At 46.9% G+C, this 20,176-nt stretch overlaps 1 protein-coding gene across 1 annotated transcript in view; it reads right to left on the bottom strand.

Annotated features, from left to right (window-relative positions):
• The window catches only part of LOC311043529 (neural-cadherin), a gene marked incomplete at both ends in the record, with an annotated part of 322,985 nt that extends 314,132 nt beyond the window's left edge, over nucleotides 1-8,853 (bottom strand). Inside the window, 2 exons of the mRNA XM_084054821.1 lie at nucleotides 7,389-8,061; nucleotides 8,443-8,853. Of these exons, the coding sequence (XP_083910947.1) occupies nucleotides 7,389-8,061; nucleotides 8,443-8,853 (1,084 nt within the window). The remainder of the gene's footprint in view (nucleotides 1-7,388; nucleotides 8,062-8,442) is intronic.
• Between the last annotated feature and the right edge of the window lie 11,323 nt (nucleotides 8,854-20,176).

The raw sequence follows: 20,176 nt of genomic DNA, 5'->3' as shown, positions 1-20,176 counted from the left end.
CAAAATCTGGTGTTATGTGGGTGTCTGAACATTTGTCTGCATGTGTGTGGGTTAATGCAGGAGCCGCTGCAGATATAACATTTGAAATTGTTGGCATACTTCTCTGGGAATACTATATCGTTGCAGTTTAGACCGTATTGTGGGGCTTCAACGTTGACATTTTGTAAAGTTTTGCAACTTTTTGAGTACGTTTAGGCCCTCAAAAACACGATTCATTTGTGCTAAAAATGAACATTGCAATTTCAATAGGGCTTCGCACAGGTAGCCTGGGACCAGACGAATCTGCGAGTGCAAAAAAAAATTGCACTCTGCGATTTGGGTCTGGCACCGCTCCATAGAGAATCAATTTCCTGCTCCAGAAGACGTGGGTGACCAATCAGGGCCCAGTATTCGAATATGGGCGACTGTAATTGGTAGTTGGTTGTAGGTCTAACCAATTGCGTTGAGGGCCATTGTTTTGATCCCGCCCCTTAGGAAAAAAAACGTCCTCATGGAAGCACCAGACTCATATCCACGCAGTGATATAGTCTGGCTACACGAGGCTATCGCACTTGTACAGTGCTCGGGCCCTAATAATAATAATAATTATTTCACTTTCAAACGGAAAATACAAAGTGCTTTGCATCAAAGAAATTACATGCACAGTGCTTCACAAAACTAGACATGAAAACAGTGCTTAAAGGGACATAAAATGCATAGACATACAGAAATGGCACTATAAGGGTTATTCATTTCCTTTTGAACAAGCACTGTACTGCATCCAACACAGTTTCTGGTTGATTGTGGACAGTAAGGAACCTTTTGAGTGGACATGAGATGAGAAAACATGCATAAAGCATTTTTTAACATGGGTGTCAATGGTAAATTACAGCATCACAGATTTCTTAGGAGTTTTGATATGTTATAAGTAACATATTTATGAAACAAAAACAGTTGAAAGACTTTCAGTTTTTTTGTATTTTCCCCAGGTCATTTTGCATACTGCCTACAGTATACTAATATAGATCGGGTGGGGATTCACAACATGAACCACATTATGTCCGACATGTCATGTGTGAATTCATTGCATGCATCAGTGTGTGGGTGGGTGGACTTGTGTGCTGCCTGCAGTGTGTCCTGTGCCTTTAGACCATGGGAATAAATCCGTTAAATTATTGAAACTTGCATGGATTTAAGTGTACAATCCATGTGTTGTAGAGGTTTGCCTCAAGCATTGTGTGTGTGTGTGTGTGTGTGTGTGTGTGTGTGTGTGTGTGTGTGTGTGTGTGTGTGTGTGTGTGTGTGTGTGTGTGTGTGTGTGTGTGTGTGTGTGTGTGTGTATATCTTATGGGTACATCCCTGTGTGAGTGAGAGGGACAGTGAGCTCAATATCTTTAAGGTCAACCAATATAATTGTCCAATCTCTTGATTACAGTCTGTTTTATGAATCAGAACAGTATCATAAATATTTGTATCTGTATAACAGATTTGTACTCGTAGAGAAAATTTGTACCAAACAGTCTCAAAGATATTTTTAAGGGTAAATCAGATTTGTTATAGTAGCGCGCAATTCGTAACTTTTATTGTCAGATTTGTTACTCATATATCAACATGTGTAACTCCTATAAACATTTGTAAGTCATATATCAACATTTGTTTGTCAAGTGTCAACTTATACATTTTTGACCCGCACGGTCAAAATGTATCCCTAACTGCGCTGCCATGCAAATAGCGTGTCACTCTTAAATTAGGCAATATACACTTGGCATAACATTTTGATGTAAGCACTTCATGGCAAAGAAATACACAATTCACAAACAACAAGCACTTAGACCCATACATTCCAGGGATCATGGCAGCAGTTATTTATTGTCCAACTAAATTGTTTATTTGCATGTAACACATGTATACTTCATTTGTTTTCAGCCTGCAGTGCCCAAGCAGGCACTAGTGGTCAGCACTATGCGTCATTATCGCCATCAGCCCTGTGCACAACATGGCCCATAGAAATTAAAACTCACACAATAGGTGGACGATAGCCTATAGTCTATTGAAGAAACCAGACAGTAAAATATAATAAACTAGAGAAAGTGCTCCTCGGAGGCGGAGCACAGGTCTCCGTTAGGTTATTGTGGGCCAGCATTGTTTGGAATTCGGTCATTATAGAGGTGAGTGGAATCTGTAGAAGTGAAAGGTAGGGTAAGTGATTTGCTTTTGTTAAAATAAGTGTTAAATAGCTCTTTATTCTGATAGTACTCATTGCTATAGAGTGTTTGTTCAGTAAAAGGAGTCTCCTTGCCTCTCCACCTCTTTATTAAACAGAAAATGCATTTTCGTTTCAGTTTCAGTTTCATTTCCAATTTTATCCAATCAGGATAGAGAACTCAATCAGGATACAGATTAAACAAGTGAAATTGGAAGTGATGACACTAAGAAATGAGCAGGCAAAATTTGAACTGGAACACTATACAAATTAAGCTTAAAAATGGGTACTTTCTCCTGATTGGCTGAGATTTTGACACCTACCGAAAAAAAAATATTTTCTGTTTATTAAAGAGCTGTAGGGACAGGGAGACTCCTGTTACTGAACAAACACTTTATAGCAATGATTACTATCAGAATATAGTGCTTTAACATTTTAACAAAATACTTTTGGTTTTAACCAAAACATATCACTTACCCTACCTTTAAGGGATTAATGTTGATGAAGTTATTGTAGGACTAATATAAAAAAGACATGTTTTTCAAAAAACGGCCTCCTGTTGGAGCTGTAAAAGGCCAATGTGAAAAGGCTGGCATTTCTTCCTCTGCCTTTCACAGCAATCAGTCAAAAATATACATAAAGCCATGCTAATATTTGGTAACATGACCCTTGGCCCATCGTCATCTCAATTAGGCACCTTTGGCAGCCATCCACAAGCTTCTGGTTGAATATTTGACCACTCCTCACACATTGTGTGCAGTTCAGCTAAATGTGTTGACTTTCTGACATGGACTTGCTTCATTACTGTCCACATGTTCTCGATGGGGTAAAGTCAGGACTTGGGGGGGGGGGGGGGGGGCATTCTAAAACCTTGGGGCCATTGTCCAATTCCCAACCTTCTGGCTTATGATTCTAGGTTTTCCCTAAGAATGTTAAGGCAATCCTCTTTCTTCATTGTCTCCGCCAGGCCGAAGGCATGGCGAGAGAGTATGTTTTACCCTCCGTCCGTCCGTCCGTCCTTGTGTCCGTCCGTCCGTCCTTCTGTCTGTTACCAGCTAATCTCCGCCACCGTTGGCCCGGTCGCTGTGAAACTGCACACACACACTCCCTCGATGCCACGGCAGAACCTCTGCCCCAAAGTTTTCACATGGGCCTGTTATAGCGCCACCAGGAGGCCGATTTGTGCAAAACCCATTTTTGGATATTACTCCTACAGATTTTATCCAAATATCACGCAAATCGGTACACAGTATCTCTATAGTCATGTGATCAAGACGGATCTGTCCGATATTTCATATTCCATCCTGATTGGCTAAGGTTGGCTTCCAAAGTTGGCAGGATTGGTCCGTTTTGAACAAAATGTCTCAAATCATGAACGCAGCGTGTGATTTCCGTGAAAATTTGCACGCACATTCCCACTAGGACAAGGAAGAAATGCCCCCCTTTTCACATTGGCCTGTTATAGCGCCACCAGCAGGTCTAATTTAGCAAAACACATTTTTGCAACAAAATGCCTCAAATCATGAATGCACGCACAATCCCACTAGGCCGAGGAAGAAATGCCACCTTTTTCACATTGGCCTATTATAGCGCCACTAGGAGGCCACAATAACGACGTGACCTGGCGGAGACCTGCGCTCCGAGGAGCACTTTTTCTAGTTATTCCTCTTATTTTCTGTAAAGCAGCAGTTCCATTGGCAGCAAAACAGACCCAGAGAATAATACTACCACCACCGTGCTTGGGGTTAAAGGCCTAACCTTCTCTCCTCCAAACATTTCTGCAGCACCTTTAAAGCTTAACTGAAGTTTGCTGCTGATCAGTCTTTGAGACACACATCCGGGTTTTTGACCCATAAGCACCTTGGTTTGGCCCCTATTCGGGACAGCTGACTATTTTGCGGACGCTCATACTAGGACATGACGTACGTATGTGTAGGCAGAAGAATATGGACAAAGAAAATGCCTTTCGGAGGAAAGTTCTGTGGTCAGATGAGAGAGAAATTGAGCCGTTTGGCCACAATGACCAGAAATATGTGTCAAGTGTATATACATTTTTGACAACAACTGTACACAATCACACAAAGACACACACAGATGCAGTCCATTTGGGTTGGTTTTGACATTCTCAGTTAAAATAACACTGAGGATGTTACTGTGCACATAAATGTTTATTTTATCATGGACCACCATGCTCCCACAGTACATACAGGCGCCAACGTGCCAGCATTCCTCCTTTGATTTCTGTGTGATCTACAGTATGGGCCACCGTTGAGGAATTGTCTGACCAATTTCAGGTGGAACTTGCTTGAGTATGAGAATGACAGGACAAATTAGGGGACAGAGAAAGGAAAGAGGACTGATCTGAGAAGCAGATTCATTGTCTGGCTTAACAAGTGCTCCACAAAGGTGTCAACCACTTCCCTTGATGCTTAACAAGCTGAATGAATACAAAAAAGGCACACAAAATAAGGCCCTTTGCCTAAAAGCCCCCCCCCCCCCCCCCCCATCGGCACGCACACACACACACACACACACACACACACACACACACACACACACACACACACACACACACACACACACACACACACACACACACACACACACACACACACACACACACACACACACACACACACACATGCCTAGCACAAGGGACATGGTTAGGTTACAAGTCAAAATGCAGGCCAGAAGTCTTCCATATATGTGTCCAGAATTCTAACTTGTGGGAAGAAGATACGTACTAACACACTTTCTTTCTCTCACACTCACAGACAGACGCACACTCCAACCTTAAATAATTATGCCCAGCGCTGTAACAGCACACTGTAGTACAGTACAGTCTGTCTCAAGGCAGGCCAGAGTAGTGGACAGAACCGGAACGCCTCCTCAGGACAATAGCATAAAGAACACTGTCAGGTCTCACATTCTCTTTCTCCTCATATCTCTGGGAAGCACGCACACACGCACACACACACACACACACACACACACACACACTTCCACCCCTAGAACACACAAGAAGTACGCCTACGTCAAATACTCACTATCTCTCTCACTCTCCCATGCTGTGCCTCAACTCTAAACATCTCTGGAGTTAGAGAGAGGGAGACCAGGAGCAACTGTCATTGAGCTAGGAAGTGTGAGCCAGAGAGAGAGAGAATGAGATGGGATTACATGGATAACGCGAGCAGATGGAGGGAGTTTGAAGCTAGAGTGGGACTTCCCACTCAAAACAGATTATTAAAGACTTCAACCAACGGGCGACAATGAGCATCTCACACTCTCTAGGCAGTGAGCAAAGCCCCAGGAGCTTCACACTATAAGCCCAGAAATTAAACATGGGTTTGCACGTACAGTATGTGTGTGGCCACTGGCCAGATGGACCGATAGGTCATGACAAGACACCAAATCCTGACCTGGAGCCGCCGGACTTCTCTCCATCGATCTTCAACAGATTTGTTTGGACTCTTAAGTCCTTCTATACCCTGACCATAGCGTACATTGAAATGGTTACATGGCAAAGTGCTTGAAGGCACATATTGTCATTTTCATTCAAATGTAAAGAGGTATGCAGTATGTGTATACTTGCCAGTGCCACACTCTATCAAGTTAATGTCAACTGTGTCGTTTAGCTAGATTAGGACATGTAAATGTCACATGACTTAGAAATGATATATTGATGGATACAAGGCTCATCACATATTCCCTCATTTACAGAATTCAATCACTGTAGTCTGCCTTGTGTTTTGTATGTGATTTGAGGTCATTATTTTTCCCTACCACTGCTGAAAGATATGTGGAATGAAAATGTTAATATGCTATATCTGGGTAATGAAATGTGCATAGGCCAATCATTCATTAAAGTAGCCTGCCCTGCACCAGAATGTCATTTGTGATTTTCTTTTTTCTCTATTGCATACTAGTGACCAAAGGAGGCTATATCATGATATCATCAGATGTTCTGATAAATGGCACAAAAAAAAGGGCTTGTGAGGTTGACTGCATATTGTTGCATGTAATCCCCTCATCATCAGTGCCATCACTCAGAATTCACAAATCAACCAGAGCCCTTAAAAGTGGGGGCTTCCACAGTAAAAAGCATTGTAGAGGCAAAAAAAAATGGGTTATTTGAATTCACACACAGTACAACCTGTACCTGAGCAATGTCCTTCTCAATTCCTTATCCTTCCCTGAATCAGACTCAGTATTGATTGCCTCACTCCTCCCCCCTATCCCTGCAGTAGGGTTATCCAGTCCTATAGTGCAAGAATGTAACTGTGTAACTCAAGCTGCTAAAGAGAAATACACATATTACCACAGCAGTGTGATGTGCCAAATAAAAACATGTACCAAACAGAAACAGACAAACTCATTGCATTGCTACGGAGGAGGTATTGTAATGCTGACTTTCCTTGCCTAGCCTACATTTCAGTCAAATATGCATATATACATATATATTTATTCAATACGCAGATGTCTTAATAAAATAGTTTTTCTGACCCTCTCTCCATCTCATTTCATCCCTTGCACTGTCCAGTCTTGAGCTGCCTTATCCGCCATAATAATTAACCTATTGTTACTGTAGCTGTCATTTGACTCTCATGAATTGACAACTGGGCACTAACTACATTTTACTACTGTATTAAAGTTGTAGCAAATCTCTCCCCCCCTCCCCTTTTTTTTCTTCTTTACTGTAGAGGGGTAATGCTTACAGAGATTTTTCACTCCAGCCATATTAGGCCTAAATTGTGTTAACGAAGTACTTTCATCACAGGTGTTACCAATAATACTAATGAAGGCTCTGTCAGTTAACAGCAGAAGAACCTTTCCAGTGAGCAAACATACAGTACATGATAGCAGCAGCACCCTTCTAAATGGAACCTTATGGTATTGGTAATTTGGTAAAACCTGTGAAGGAATATTACACAACTTTTGTCAACATGGCTATACTGTGGCAAAATAGATCAGCTGTAAAGGTCACAGTGATGCGCCACAGTGACCACACTACTCCAGGTGATAGCAATACACACAGCCATACAAACAAATACCAGTAGCACAATTAAACAAATGGCATTCTCTCATAAATGTATGGGCAGGGATACGCTGTGCATACGCAGACACATGCACGCGCAAAACTTAATATCACCTTACACACACACACACACACACACACACACACACACACACACACACACACACAAACCTCTTTTGTCTTGGACTTTGACGGTGATGTCCACCAGCGGCTCGGTCTCCCGGTCCAGTCTCCTAGAGATCACTATATCCCCCACGTCCCGGCTCACGCTCACCGGGAAGCTCAGCTCCACATCGGGTACTAACTCGAACGTGGCGGACTGAAACCTCACCGGGTTCAGGTTCATCACCACCGACCCGATGCCGGCGTCCTCGGACACATTGATGAGAACCGGGCTCTCGGGTTCCTCCTGCACGGACCTCGAGCTCCGAGGTTTGCGTTTCCCCGTTTGATGAGAGTTTGGCGAGGGACCCGCAAGGGGCCACTGACGGGGGTTAATTTCCACAGCGATGCTCCGACTGGTGCGCGACGGCCACCCGTGGTCGCGGGCGAACACGCGAAACTTTATCGGGCTCACCAGACCGAGGATCGAGTCCACGATGAGTATATCCCCCGTTTTGGGCACCACGTAGAAACTTCCGTTCTTCGGCAGCGCGAAGTAGATGAGCTCCGCGTTCTTGCCGCTGTCGCCGTCCTGCGCGGTGACCGTGTGGACCACGGACCGCAGGGCAGTGGCGTCGTCCAGGGTCATCTTCAGATCGGCGTCGGGGAAGGTGGGCCGGTGGTCGTTGGTGTCCAGGACGTCCACCTTGACGGTGGCCACTTGTCCAGCAGTTAGCGGAGAGCAGGGCTGTCACGGTTACAAATTGAAGTTGACGATTAGTTGTCACACATATTATTGCAATTTAACGATTTAATTGTGTGTGTTTTTGGCATTGAACATTTGGAACATATGAATAAAAACGTCTCTTTTTTGCCTTTTAGGCTTTGTGATCAGAAGTTGCACAGGGCAGATATGACCAATAACTGAAATATAGACTACAGAGAAATGACTGACATGTTTAATCATTTTATACTTTCAAAAAATAATACTAGCAGAAATAGCTGATCTACAAGATTACAATATTATAAGCTTGTTGATCTGCTATTTCTGCTCATTTTGGAAAATGTTTGAAAATATATTAACATTTTTCAACATGGAAACGTTGTGAGTGACCGGCCCTACCGGAGAGTCCTCCCTCGGTGTGAGGGGCCCCGAGGAGCCGTGCCAGCAGCACATCACACCCAGACCCAGCGTGTACTCGGCCCGCTCCTCCCGGTCCAGCACTCTGGACGTCTTCAACAGGACGTGCCCGCGTTTGTGGTGCGCGAAGACGCGGAAATCCTCGCTCCCGTCGCCGAGGAGAGTGAAGTGCGCTGCCGGTGCCGCCTTGCCCCCCACCGGCCCCTCATTACCGCACAACAGCCTCCTCGAGTTGAGCCGCTTCAACGGGACGCTCAGCCCGTTGAGTCTGGAACCGGGAGCGGAGTTCTCAAAGACGTGTCCGTGGAAGAACGGCACGCGCTCCTCGGTGTTGTTCTGGTTCCCAAGTGCGGAGGATGAAACAAAAAGCGGTAGAAATATTAGAGTCCACATTATGACTGGATGTCTCCTCAAAAAAAGCGGTAAAAATAGAGTCCACATCATGGCTGGATGTTTCCTTCTTCTTGCACCACAACGAAGTGGTCCTACAACACGAGGCTGTTTACACAACACCACTTTGCGCACACATTGCAGCCTATAATGTGCTCCCTTCCTTTCTTGTCCGCCAAAACTTAAGTGACATTAACAGGGTGCCATGGTTTAATTCTAACACTGCATAAGTTTTGTCTCGCCTAGTATGTAGAGACTTGCATTCTTCCTCTCAGCAGTACTCTCCGCTGTCTCCAGCAGCAGTCTGCCTGTGTGTGTGTGTGTGTGTGTGTGTGTGTGTGTGTCTGTGTGCGTGCGTGTGCGCGTTCGTGCCCTAACAGGGAAAAGGCTCTTGCAACTCGTGTGCGCGTGTCTCCTTTGCCATTGCTCTCCGTTCGCCGTTTCTGAGCGACTCTCCCAGCCAACTCCAAACACAAGCAGCAGCAGCAGCTGCAGCAGCACTTTGGCTAAATGCGCGCGCTCGCTCTCTCTCTCTCTCTCTCTCTCTCTCTCTCTCTCTCTCTCTCTCTCTCTCTCTCTCTCTCTCTCTCTCTCTCTCTCTCTCTCTCTCTCTCTCTCTCTCTCTCTCTCACCGCACACAGTCCAGCCTTGCATGCCGATATCCAATCAATGTCCTCCCATCAAATAACATGTCAATGTCAATAATCAGTCACATAATTCATCTCTTTTAAAAAAACATTCACTGCCAAGGAGCAAATACAAGTGTTGATTCAAGCAGGGGCCAGAGAAGTAGCATCCAGGCCACCACCTGCTATACAGTAGGTTCCATGACCAGGTGCAGAAAAGCTATTTAATTTTTTTTTTTAATTCACCAATTCCCACAATATGGTTCTTCTGACTGGAAGTGTTGGACCAGCTTTAAATCAGAAAAAAATTAATAACGTGAAGCTCTAGAGTTTAAAGCACTTTTATGTGGAAGTGATTTAAAAAAATAAAATGCTTACATTGAAAACACAACATGAGGGTGGTTTGGCTCAACAGATATCAATAAATTACTTGGCTAAGTGTTGTATAAATTGTTTTCAAAGACAGACTGAAGGAAACGTGAATACTATGATATGATAAGGATGTCAGAGTGCATTGGTTGGACTGAGTAAATGTTATATTGTTCTGAATGCTTGTATTTCACTGAGTTAATGTAAAATCACTCAGAAAGGCTTGTATTTCACTGAGCTAATGTAAAATCACTTGCAACGGAATATTATTCTAACCATCATCACACGCTTAAAACTCTCTTGTTCTCTGGCAGTTGCCATATTATAATAAAGTTGAAATATCATTATAATAAAGTAGAATATTATTCTAAACATGTCCCTTTCTCACTGTGATTAGCTTGCATCTGTGTGTGTGTGTGTGTGTGTGTGTGTGTGTGTGTGTGTGTGTGTGTGTGTGTGTGTGTGTGTGTGTGCGCGCGCGTGCGTGCGTGCACGTGTACATGAGCTCACAGCTGCATCATTAATTGTCAATGTACTACATGTAACGTGAGATCATCAAAACATCCTCCTTAAATATTCTTTCATCTCCATCCCTGTGCTGATCAGGACTGTAAACATTCAGAACCTTCCCCTAACCCTGAAAAAGAAAACACTCCAGTCAGCAGACTAAGCTCTGGTCATTTATAGGCACAGTAGCATGCTCACAAGGCATGCAGCCCTGCTAAACGTGATATTCAATTAGGCCCTTTGATCATATTTTTCTACTTCTCAGATGCCATCGGCATAATAATATAACCACCACTTGGCCACAACATGGTCAGGGGGGTTTGATGGGGAGAGTTATACCCAGACCAGGGTCAAAACACTTCTGTGTCTGAATGGTTGAAGTGCACTCCAAATGAGTCTACCTGCTATGGCAGTGCATGACGAATAACAGTGTTACTCAAGGGCACCTTTTGAAAAGTATACAAAGGATTTTCAATCAGGTTTGTTCCTCTTGCAGAGCTCTAGACCTGGTCAGTACAAAATGGTGTACTCAAACTAAAATAACCCCTCCCACTAGAGGTGGGAATCTCTAGCACCTCACAATTAATTTGTATTTTGACCACTTATTTTTAAAACATAGCATAATCATTAGTAGCCTATCTATCATGAAAAACTATGAATTCTATTCCATTATCTGTTACATCTCTGATCTGGTTTCTGCACCTCCTGCCCTCAGGGTACTTACTGTAGGTCATCTTCCCAAATGCTCCTTGCCATTCCACCAACAAACCTTAGAACTAAAGGTGACCGGGCATTTTCTGCTATTGCCCCCACACTCTGGAACAATCTGCCACTGCACATTAAGTCCAGCGCCACCATTGAAATGTTTAAATCCACCCTAAAAACACACCTCTTCTCCATTGCCTTCAGCTCAGTCTGAGGGCAATTAACCTATGGCCATTGAATATATTGAATGTTTTTTTTTTTTGCTTTCATGTTCTGCTTTCATATGCTGTTTTTGTTTGAGGTATTGCTTTATGTTTCTTTTACTATGCTGTATTTTAGTAGGTTGTTATGATGCTATTGTGAATGTAAAGCACTTTGGGTCAACTTGTTGTTTTTAAATGTGCTATACAAATAAAGGTGACTTGACTAGACTTGACCTTTACTAGCCCATACCCGTCCGGCGATATGAGCACCAAAAGTACGTGCAGTTTGAGTTATGCGCTGTGCACAGACAGTATATCAGGGATGGAAAGTGACTTTGTACTTGGTACCTGCAGCACTTCCAACACACTCACTCGCGCGTCCTGTCGCCACGTCGTGGACCCACAGCAAACACACGCACGCACGCACGCACGCACGCACGCACGCACGCACGCACGCACGCACGCACGCACGCACGCACGCACGCACGCACGCACACACACACACACACACACACACACACACACACACACACACACACACACACACACACACACACACACACACACACACACACACACACACACACACACACACACACAAACCCTTGGGTCGATTGGTTGTCATGGTTTGGTTTGCGGACGGGCCGAGCCATGGCTCTCTGCGCAGACCTGGAGTGAAGTTTCATGGCGCCTCCGAGCTGCTGCGCAAGACAACGAAGGGAGGCAGCGTCCGGCCTTCTAACCCCGTCCGCCCCTACTGTGGTTCGGCCGTTCGCCAGCGGGCAACGTCCCGCTCCTCTTCGACCAGAACCAGCTCCCGGGAGGGTCGGCCAGATTCGCTCGGAGTATAGGCGACGTCAGGCGTAAGGACGAGAAAGAAACGCTTTATTCAATGAACTGGGTTCAGTTGTTTTGTCGTCCTATGGTCCCAATTCAATTGATCCCAATTGAATCAATTGAAGGTAGTACATCCTTTTACAATGAATCAAATGTCTCACATGTGTTGCTTTCAAGGTGTAAAACAAGTGCCCCATGTAAACGTAAAAACTCTACCAGGGTCACGCCAGTTTTTTTCCCCCGTCCGGCAGGCGGCGCCGTGGGACGGAGGGAAATCAAAATGGCCGCTCGAGCCTCTCACAGCCTTTCCAAGATGGCGGGCGAGGCAGGGCGGAAGTTTACATGTCGGAGGGTGTTACACCATGTACACTCCCCATGCTTGACAAAAGGTCCGTTCCGGGTAGCAACATCGCAGAAGAGTTCCGCTGCCACGTCACTCAGAGCGACGGCGTCTCCAGTTCCCATGGGAACGGGCACGTGCTCCACGGAGTTGATGACGTCAGTAGCCCCCACCGCCCCATGAGCCCAGCTGACGCTAACAGGCAGAGCTGGAGGGCGGATGTTGACATCGCGGAAGGCTTCCGTGCTCGGTCACGTGACTTCCTCGTGCCCAACGAACGGACCGACGCTACCTCTGCTGCCCCTAGCGGACGTCTCTTTTACGGTCCCTGTGACCAGATCAGAAGCGTCACCGGTTCCTATGGGAACGGCCGCGCGCTCCATGGAGCAGGTGATGTCAGCAGCCCCCACCACCCCCATGAATCCCCTCGCTCAGTGTTTGGATCAATGGAAAGCTTGCAGACCGAACCCCTGGGAGCTGCGCACCGTTCAGAAGGGCTACAGGTTGCAAATTTCCAGCAAACCTCCGATGTCAGACAAAGTGTTGTTTTCTCGAGCGTCGGGCAGAGCGGCCGTGACGCTGAGGGAGGAGGTTTTGTCTCTTCTGAGCAAGGGAGCAATCAGAGAATTATCTCCGGATCAGAACCGGTTGGGTTTCTATTCGGAATATTAGCTGGTGAAAAAGAAAGGGGGGGGCGTGAGACCTATTCTGAATCTGAAGGGCCTCAACTGATTTCTGAAGGTCTTCAATTTTCGAATGCTGACAACGGGGGCGCACGATACGACAGGGGGATTGGTGGACGGGCATGGATCTCAAGGATGCCTATTTTCACGTCCCAATCTACCCTCCGCACCGAAAGTTCCTGCGCTTTGGCTACAAAGGGAGAGTGTACGAGTACACGGTGCTCCCGTTTGGCATGTCACTGAGCCCCTGGGTGTTCGTGAAATGCACCGATGCGGCCATAGCTCCACTGAGGCAGCAGGGTCTCCGTCTGTCGACTTACATCGACGACTGGCTGCTGGCCGCAGGTTCGAGGGAGGAGGTGGCGTGGCACACGGAGTTGGCCATTACGCACCTGACATCCCAGGGATTCACAATCAACGCTCAGAAGAGCGTTCTGATCCCATCCCAGCAGGCCACCTTCATAGGGATCTCGCTGGACTCGACCACGCTGATGGCGCGTCTGTCTCGGGACAGAATAGCCGGCTTTCTGGCATGCGTGAGGTCTCTTCGCCTGGGGCGTCGAGTCACGTACAGAACATGCATGCAAGCGGCGGGTCTCATGGCTTCGGCCATACACCTGGTTCGGTTGACCCTTTCAGAGGTGGATGCGAGCTCTAGCGATCCCGCACACCATGGGTTCTCGGAAGGTGGTAGTGTCACCACGATGCGTGGAGACACTCCGACCGTGGTCACAAGCAACCTTTCTGTCCGAGGGGGTCAGAATAGGCGCCGTGGTGTCACGGAAGGTCATTACCACGGACGCCAGCCTTTCAGGTTGGGGAGCTGTCCTCGAGGGCTACTCGGCCAGGGGGACGTGGGACTCCGATCTGAAGGAGGCCCACATCAATTACCTGGAGCTGCTGGTGGTCTTCCTCGCTCTCAAGCATTTCGAGGACCGCATCCTGGGGTGTCATGTCCTGGTCAGGACGGACAACACCACAACGATGTGTTATGTCAACAAACAAGGAGGCTTGAGTTCCCTTGTGTTGGACAAACTAGCACACGATCTGACGCTTTGGTGCGACTCGCGCCTAGCGTTGTTACACGCCTCTCATGTACCGGGCCTCCTGAACAGCGGGGCGGACCTGCTGTCCAGGGGCGGGCTTCGATACGGGGAGTGGTCCCTCAACCCACAAGTTGCGGACCTGATTTGGGCCCGGTTCGGCCGGGCTCAGGTCGACTTGTTTGCATCCAGAGAGAACGCGAAATGTTCTCGCTTTTTCTCGATGGGGAACAGGGACCTCTCCTTGGGAGTGGACGCCTTGGCACACAGGTGGCCGAACGTACTACTGCATGCTTTCCCGCCTCTAGAGCTGATCCCTCCAACTCTGGAGAGGGTCAGGCTCCAGGGCCTAGCAGTACTGCTGGTGGCCCCGGCGTGGGGCGTGTGGAGGTCGGAGATTACCGAACCCCCAGGAACTGGACCTGTGGGTCTGGCCCGTGAAAGGGGCGACTCTGAGTTCGCAGGGGTTGCCTCCTGATGTGGTGGCTACCATACAGGGGGCTAGGGCCATTTCCACGAGACTGGCGTACAACGTCAGGTGGGACATGTCTGTGTCCTGGTGCTTGGAACAGTCACCGTCAGTGGTGGCTTTCCATGCACCGGTGGGTAGTATCCAGGTTGAATCAGGATTTGGCCTTTTCCACCATCAAGGTGTACCTGGCGGCCATTTCCGATTGTCACGAGGGGTTCGATGGCAAGACGGTGGGTCACCACCCGCTGGTGCGCCGTTTCATGAACGGTGCTAGGCGGGCCAGGCCGGTTAACAGGCCTTTGTTCCCGAAGTAGGACCTGACGGTGGTGCTAGATGCACTCTGCCGTCCTCCTTTTGAACCGTTTGAGTCTGCAGATCTGAGGGTTGTGAGTCTCAAGACGGTCCTCCTGGTGGCCCTGTGTACAGCCAAACGGGTCAGTGACATGCAGGCGCTCTCGGTGAGCCCAGAATGCATGTGGTTCTCAGACGACGGCAAGAGGGTTTTGCTTAAACCCAACTTGGCGTTTGTGTCTAAGACTGGCATGGTGGCCAGGGCCCCGGTTGAGCTGGCGGCCTTTCATCCGCCGCCGTTCACGTCGGTGGAGGATAGGCGGTTGCACTGTCTCTGTCCAGTAAGAGCGCTGAAGCTTTACTGCCAGAAGACGGCGGCCGGCCGTGGCTCATCACAGTTGTTTGTCTCTTTTGGCCGGTCTGGTCAGAGGAAAGCGGTGGCTAGACCGACCTTGTCCAAATGGATCGTAGAAGCGATCAGATTGGCCTATGTGAGTAGTGGCTCTGCAGTCCCGGTGGGACTGAGGGCTCATTCTACTCGGGGTGTAGCTGCATCTTGGGCCCTTTACAAGGGGGTGTCGATGCAGGAGATATGCTCAGTGGCGAACTGGTCATCTCCTTCGACCTTTGCGGCCTTTTACAGCCTGGACGTGGCGGCATCTGCAATGGCGCACGCGGTCTTGGGTGTAGCGGCTGTTTCAAGCCAGGAGAGAAGTGAGCAAGCCTAGGGGGCATGCTTCTCTTCCTGCTGGTTCTCCTTCAACCTTTGCGGCCTTTTACAGCCTGGACATGGCGGCATCTGCGATGGCGTACACGGTTTTGGGTGTAGCGGCTGTTTCAAGCCAGGAGAGAAATGAGCAAGCCTAGGGGCATGCTTCTCTTCCTGCTTGTTCTTCCTCTTAGGCCTCCCCTGGACCAGCTAGGCCTGGGTCTGGGGGGGAGGAGGCCCTGGTTCTCATGTCAATATGGGGTAGACTGGTGTCTGTCCATTAGTTGAATGAGGCAGACCGTTTGGTCTGTCAGGGCCTTTCCTTCTGGTACCTTCTCCGCATCCTGGCCCGGTGGGCCGGGACGCCCATGAGGCTGGGGTCTCGCCGGGTGGCGGGACCTGGGGCCGAGGGCGTGCGGATGGGTAGGGTCAAGGGACTTAGCTCCCAGGGGAGTTTATTTGTCCCATAAGTAAGTATATTACGAAGAAGGGACAAGATAACTAGAGGTTACGTATGTAACCCCAGTTTCTTTACCTTCGAAGTAATATACTTACCTAATACCCCTTCTGTGCGCATTTGGCGTGCAGAGGGAAGTTATTAGAGGGCGTATCCCAGTTACACGAGGGGTTTTATACCCCTTCCGGACTACCGGTTTCGCGTAACATGACCCTATCCAATAGAATTGTCGCGGGAGTCCATGTGTGTAGTGCTCTGTGCATCGCCAGGGGGCGATGTTATCCCATAAGTAAGTATATTACTTCGAAGGTAAAGAAACTGGGGTTACATACGTAACCTCTAGTTTTTGTTCCAAAAAAAAAGGCATTGCAGAACCAATCCAAAGTTTTTAGGGCGGCTTCATATTGGGGTGGTGACAGGATTGATTTCCAAAGCAGTAGGCTTAGGTTTGTTAGCAGCTGTTCTTGTCGCTGTTCTAGCAATCTTGCAATTAGAAATCCCCAGATGTGTCAGTAGGTAGAGATCTCCAATCGTCTAGCAACACCAGACTAGGTTTCTATTTACTGTTAAGTGGTCAGATCCAGTCTAGAGCCTGCCTACTGTAGCGTAGCCAATAATTTGCAAACAGCAAAGCAAATTGATCCCAGTCTCAGGGCTCACAAATGCTAGCCATGGCCAAGGAAGCAAGGGGAGCAAGAAATTGCATTTTGGTCCAGTAGAAGACGGAAGGATCTGTCAAGTATTTTAACACATCGCGTGCCAATCGCGTAGATCTACGCGAACCTAAATAACAGCGCAGCGTGCCAGTCGCGTAGATCTACGCGAAGTGGTCTTTTTTTTTCTTTTTTTTCTCTCGCAGTGACACATTTCATTGTAGCACTCTTTCGCAGTGACACATTTCATTGTAGCACACCCGGAAACGGAAATGAATGTCAATCGAAGATTTTCGTTCCCATCCGCCGCCGCTCTAAAGCTTCCGCTAAATCGCCATTATCTATGTGTTGTTTTTCTCCGCGCTGAACGCTGTTTAAAACGTTTTTTAGAAACTGCGACTACTGCAAAATGGAATGTCGCCGATTGAAAATGTATTCTCTGGGCCACTCACACAACTACCCTGTGTGTCTACAAACAGTTGAACGCGCGATCATAAGGTATTTAGTGAGGTCTGTGGCGAGGTGAAAAAAACAAAAAAACAACAATAAATCGCTGGCAGCTGACACTTGTTGACGCCCCCTTCAGGATTTTTTTGCTACACACTATAAGGACACATTCAAGTATCTGCGGTTTTTAAATATTTTTTGACACAGAATCAAATGTTTTATGGGCATGATTCACCAGGAGCCTGGATGGCTTAGTTGTAAAAACAAATTATATAAATATTTGTGGATATCTCTATGGGGGAAATGAATGGGTTTTCTATCTGTGGCACCATAAATGGCCACCACTGCTATGCCCTATGCTGCTGTCAGGTTTGGGTTCTGTACCCCTACATCAAAAACAAGCTGTTAAATTGACGCCCTGCTCTCTAACTGCTATTGATCACCCTGTCCGCCCATTTGACGGTCTCTGCAGTGCTGAGCAACGCCCTAAGTCTTAATACCGTGCCTGTCTCTCAGCATCTCCCTCACAGCCACCCTCTCCTTTTGTTTCTCTCTTTGCTCGGCAGTCTTTCTCTCACTGGCTCTCTCGTTACACAATAACATTTCGATCGGAGAACTCTGTGACTGTCAGCATCTCTTAGATAATTTGAATCCCCTTCAATCAGATTCCCACATGAATGAATTGTTTAACTCTGTCCAACAACACACAGACAGAGGTAGAGATATAAGTAGGGAGGGAAGGAGGAGGGAGGAAGGATGAAAGAGAGCACACAGCAAAAGTCTTAGTGTCACTTTAACTCCCAAAAATGTACAAATGGACCCTTGTCATAGTGAGGGAGGGCGGGCAAGATAGATGTGGAGTTCAGTGGAGTTTATAAAGTGTGTGTGTGGCAGAGGAAGGGTAGGATCGTGTGTGTTCATTATCCAGACATATATTCTCTCTTTCTCTCTCCTACCTGCAACAGGCAAAGCCATCAGGGGAAATATCTTGATAGGGCGATAAAGAAAACAGACGGGGAGTACGCTCAATATAGCTTTGGAGAAACGCCAATTGGGCCTCACTGCAAACCCAATCTAGAGATCCACTGGGTTGTAAATTGGCTGGGTATACTGTCAGTAGTGTGCCTGCGTGCGTGCGTGTGTGCGTGCATGTGTGCGTGCGTGCGTGCGCGTGTGTGTGTGTGTGTGTAACATGGGTAAGGACACATAGAAAAACAACTGGCCTAAAGTAACCTGTCTCCCTCTAACCAAACAAGCCAACAAACAATTGCACGCGCACACACACGCACGCACGCACGCACGCACACACGCACACACGCACACACGCACACACACACACACACACACACACACAATATATCTTTAACGTTAAACATATGTAGAAATACGGCATGGCTCTTTAGGAGGCTTGCCATCTAAAAGAGGGTATGTGTGTTTGTACCAAGAGGCCAGCTTCTGAGTTGTAAATTGAGGCTGTATAGCAAGTCACAGTTCATATGAATGGCCTGTAGTTTCGCTGTTTCACCCCTGCTGGTGTCAGAAAGAATTACTCCCTATGCAAGCGGATGGGTTTTTGCCGATCTTTAGAATTGATGTTATTACCTTCAGTATTTTAACATTGTCATAAATGCTATGCTTCCAGTCGCTAGGAATTTGTCGCTCGATTTGATTGACAAGATAAACAACCAACATCATTAATTCTCCACCCCTGCTCTGGTCCCAACCAATAGCATTCATTTCCGTGTTCCAGATATAGAAAGATGGTGGATTTGAAATAGCTGAAAAATAGTCTTCATTTACGGCCTGTAGAGTCTAGGGGCGTAACTTTGTCCATCCTTGTTACTGTCTATGGTTTGTACGTAACCAATCTCGGAACCCAGAGACACACTAAAAAGGAAAAACAGCGACCTCTGCTGTTCTTCCTCCTGAGTGTGACTCTGGGACAATGGCGACGCAGCACATGTGCGCAAGGAAACGGGGTTTAAGTCTGCCTTCACCGCTCCACTTCCGGTGGTGAGCTTGCGTTTTCATTCCGACTAGATAACATTTCTACACGGAACACTAACACCACTTCTCCCAGAGAACATGGATGGTTTTAGTTATAAGCCCACTTGTTTCTATGATGAAAGAGTAAGTTCAAATGTGAATATCTTTCCGTGGTTGTCTGCTCCGCGGACGCTATTGTTAAATTAGTTTCGGTTTAAGTTTCGAGTCGGGAAGGATGACGGACACGCGAATCCCGCCCACTACATTTGATTGGATAAAGCGCGGCCTCTGAAGCCACGCCCACTCCCACACAGTGTGTACACGTTCTGACGAACCTTCAAGACAGATTCCAACGCAGTGCAGAATCTGTTCTTGAGAGATTAGTACGTAACCAATATGGGAACCCATTCTGTAAGGAGTTTCTTTGTTTTTGCCTCTGGGGGCTTGACCACCTTTTTCGTGTTAAACAGGAACTCAAGTTTGGCTCCTCCCCTTTTCAGTCTATTCCATCCGGGCGTTCATTCCTATACTAACAACAACATCACATGTTTAAGGCAGTAGCACAGAATCTCTCTTGAGAGATTAGTACAGACCTAATCTCACAAATCTCTGGACCGATCAGTGCCAAATTTCTTGTGGGGAGGTTGTACTCTCTCCAATCTAATCCATTCATATCTGTGTTCTAGTCCTACGGTCAACTAAGCCAAATGGTACAAGTACATTTTCTCTTGCAAAATGATCACCTTTGTCTGCTCCCCACGTGTACTTTTTGAAGAGATGGATTTGAAGTTCAACAATCCATGCAATCTATACATCAATCAATCCTTTTCTTCAATCTTTTCCTTTAATAGAGAAAAGGATATCATTACACTTGGGATATATTGACGAGGCAATATTGATTAATTTTGGCTTTGATAAGTTAGTCTACACATCTAGCCACTTATTTGTGGATAGACATCACCTGTTTGTAGGGTATGACATTCTATATCTATATCTAT

Source organism: Gymnoscopelus microlampas (genome assembly GCF_963454915.1).
Source record: "Gymnoscopelus microlampas genome assembly, chromosome: 1".
NCBI classification, from domain to species: domain Eukaryota; kingdom Metazoa; phylum Chordata; class Actinopteri; order Myctophiformes; family Myctophidae; genus Gymnoscopelus; species Gymnoscopelus microlampas.
The sequence above is the reverse complement of the archived record's forward strand: the minus strand, read 5'-3'. Positions and strand labels throughout refer to the sequence as shown.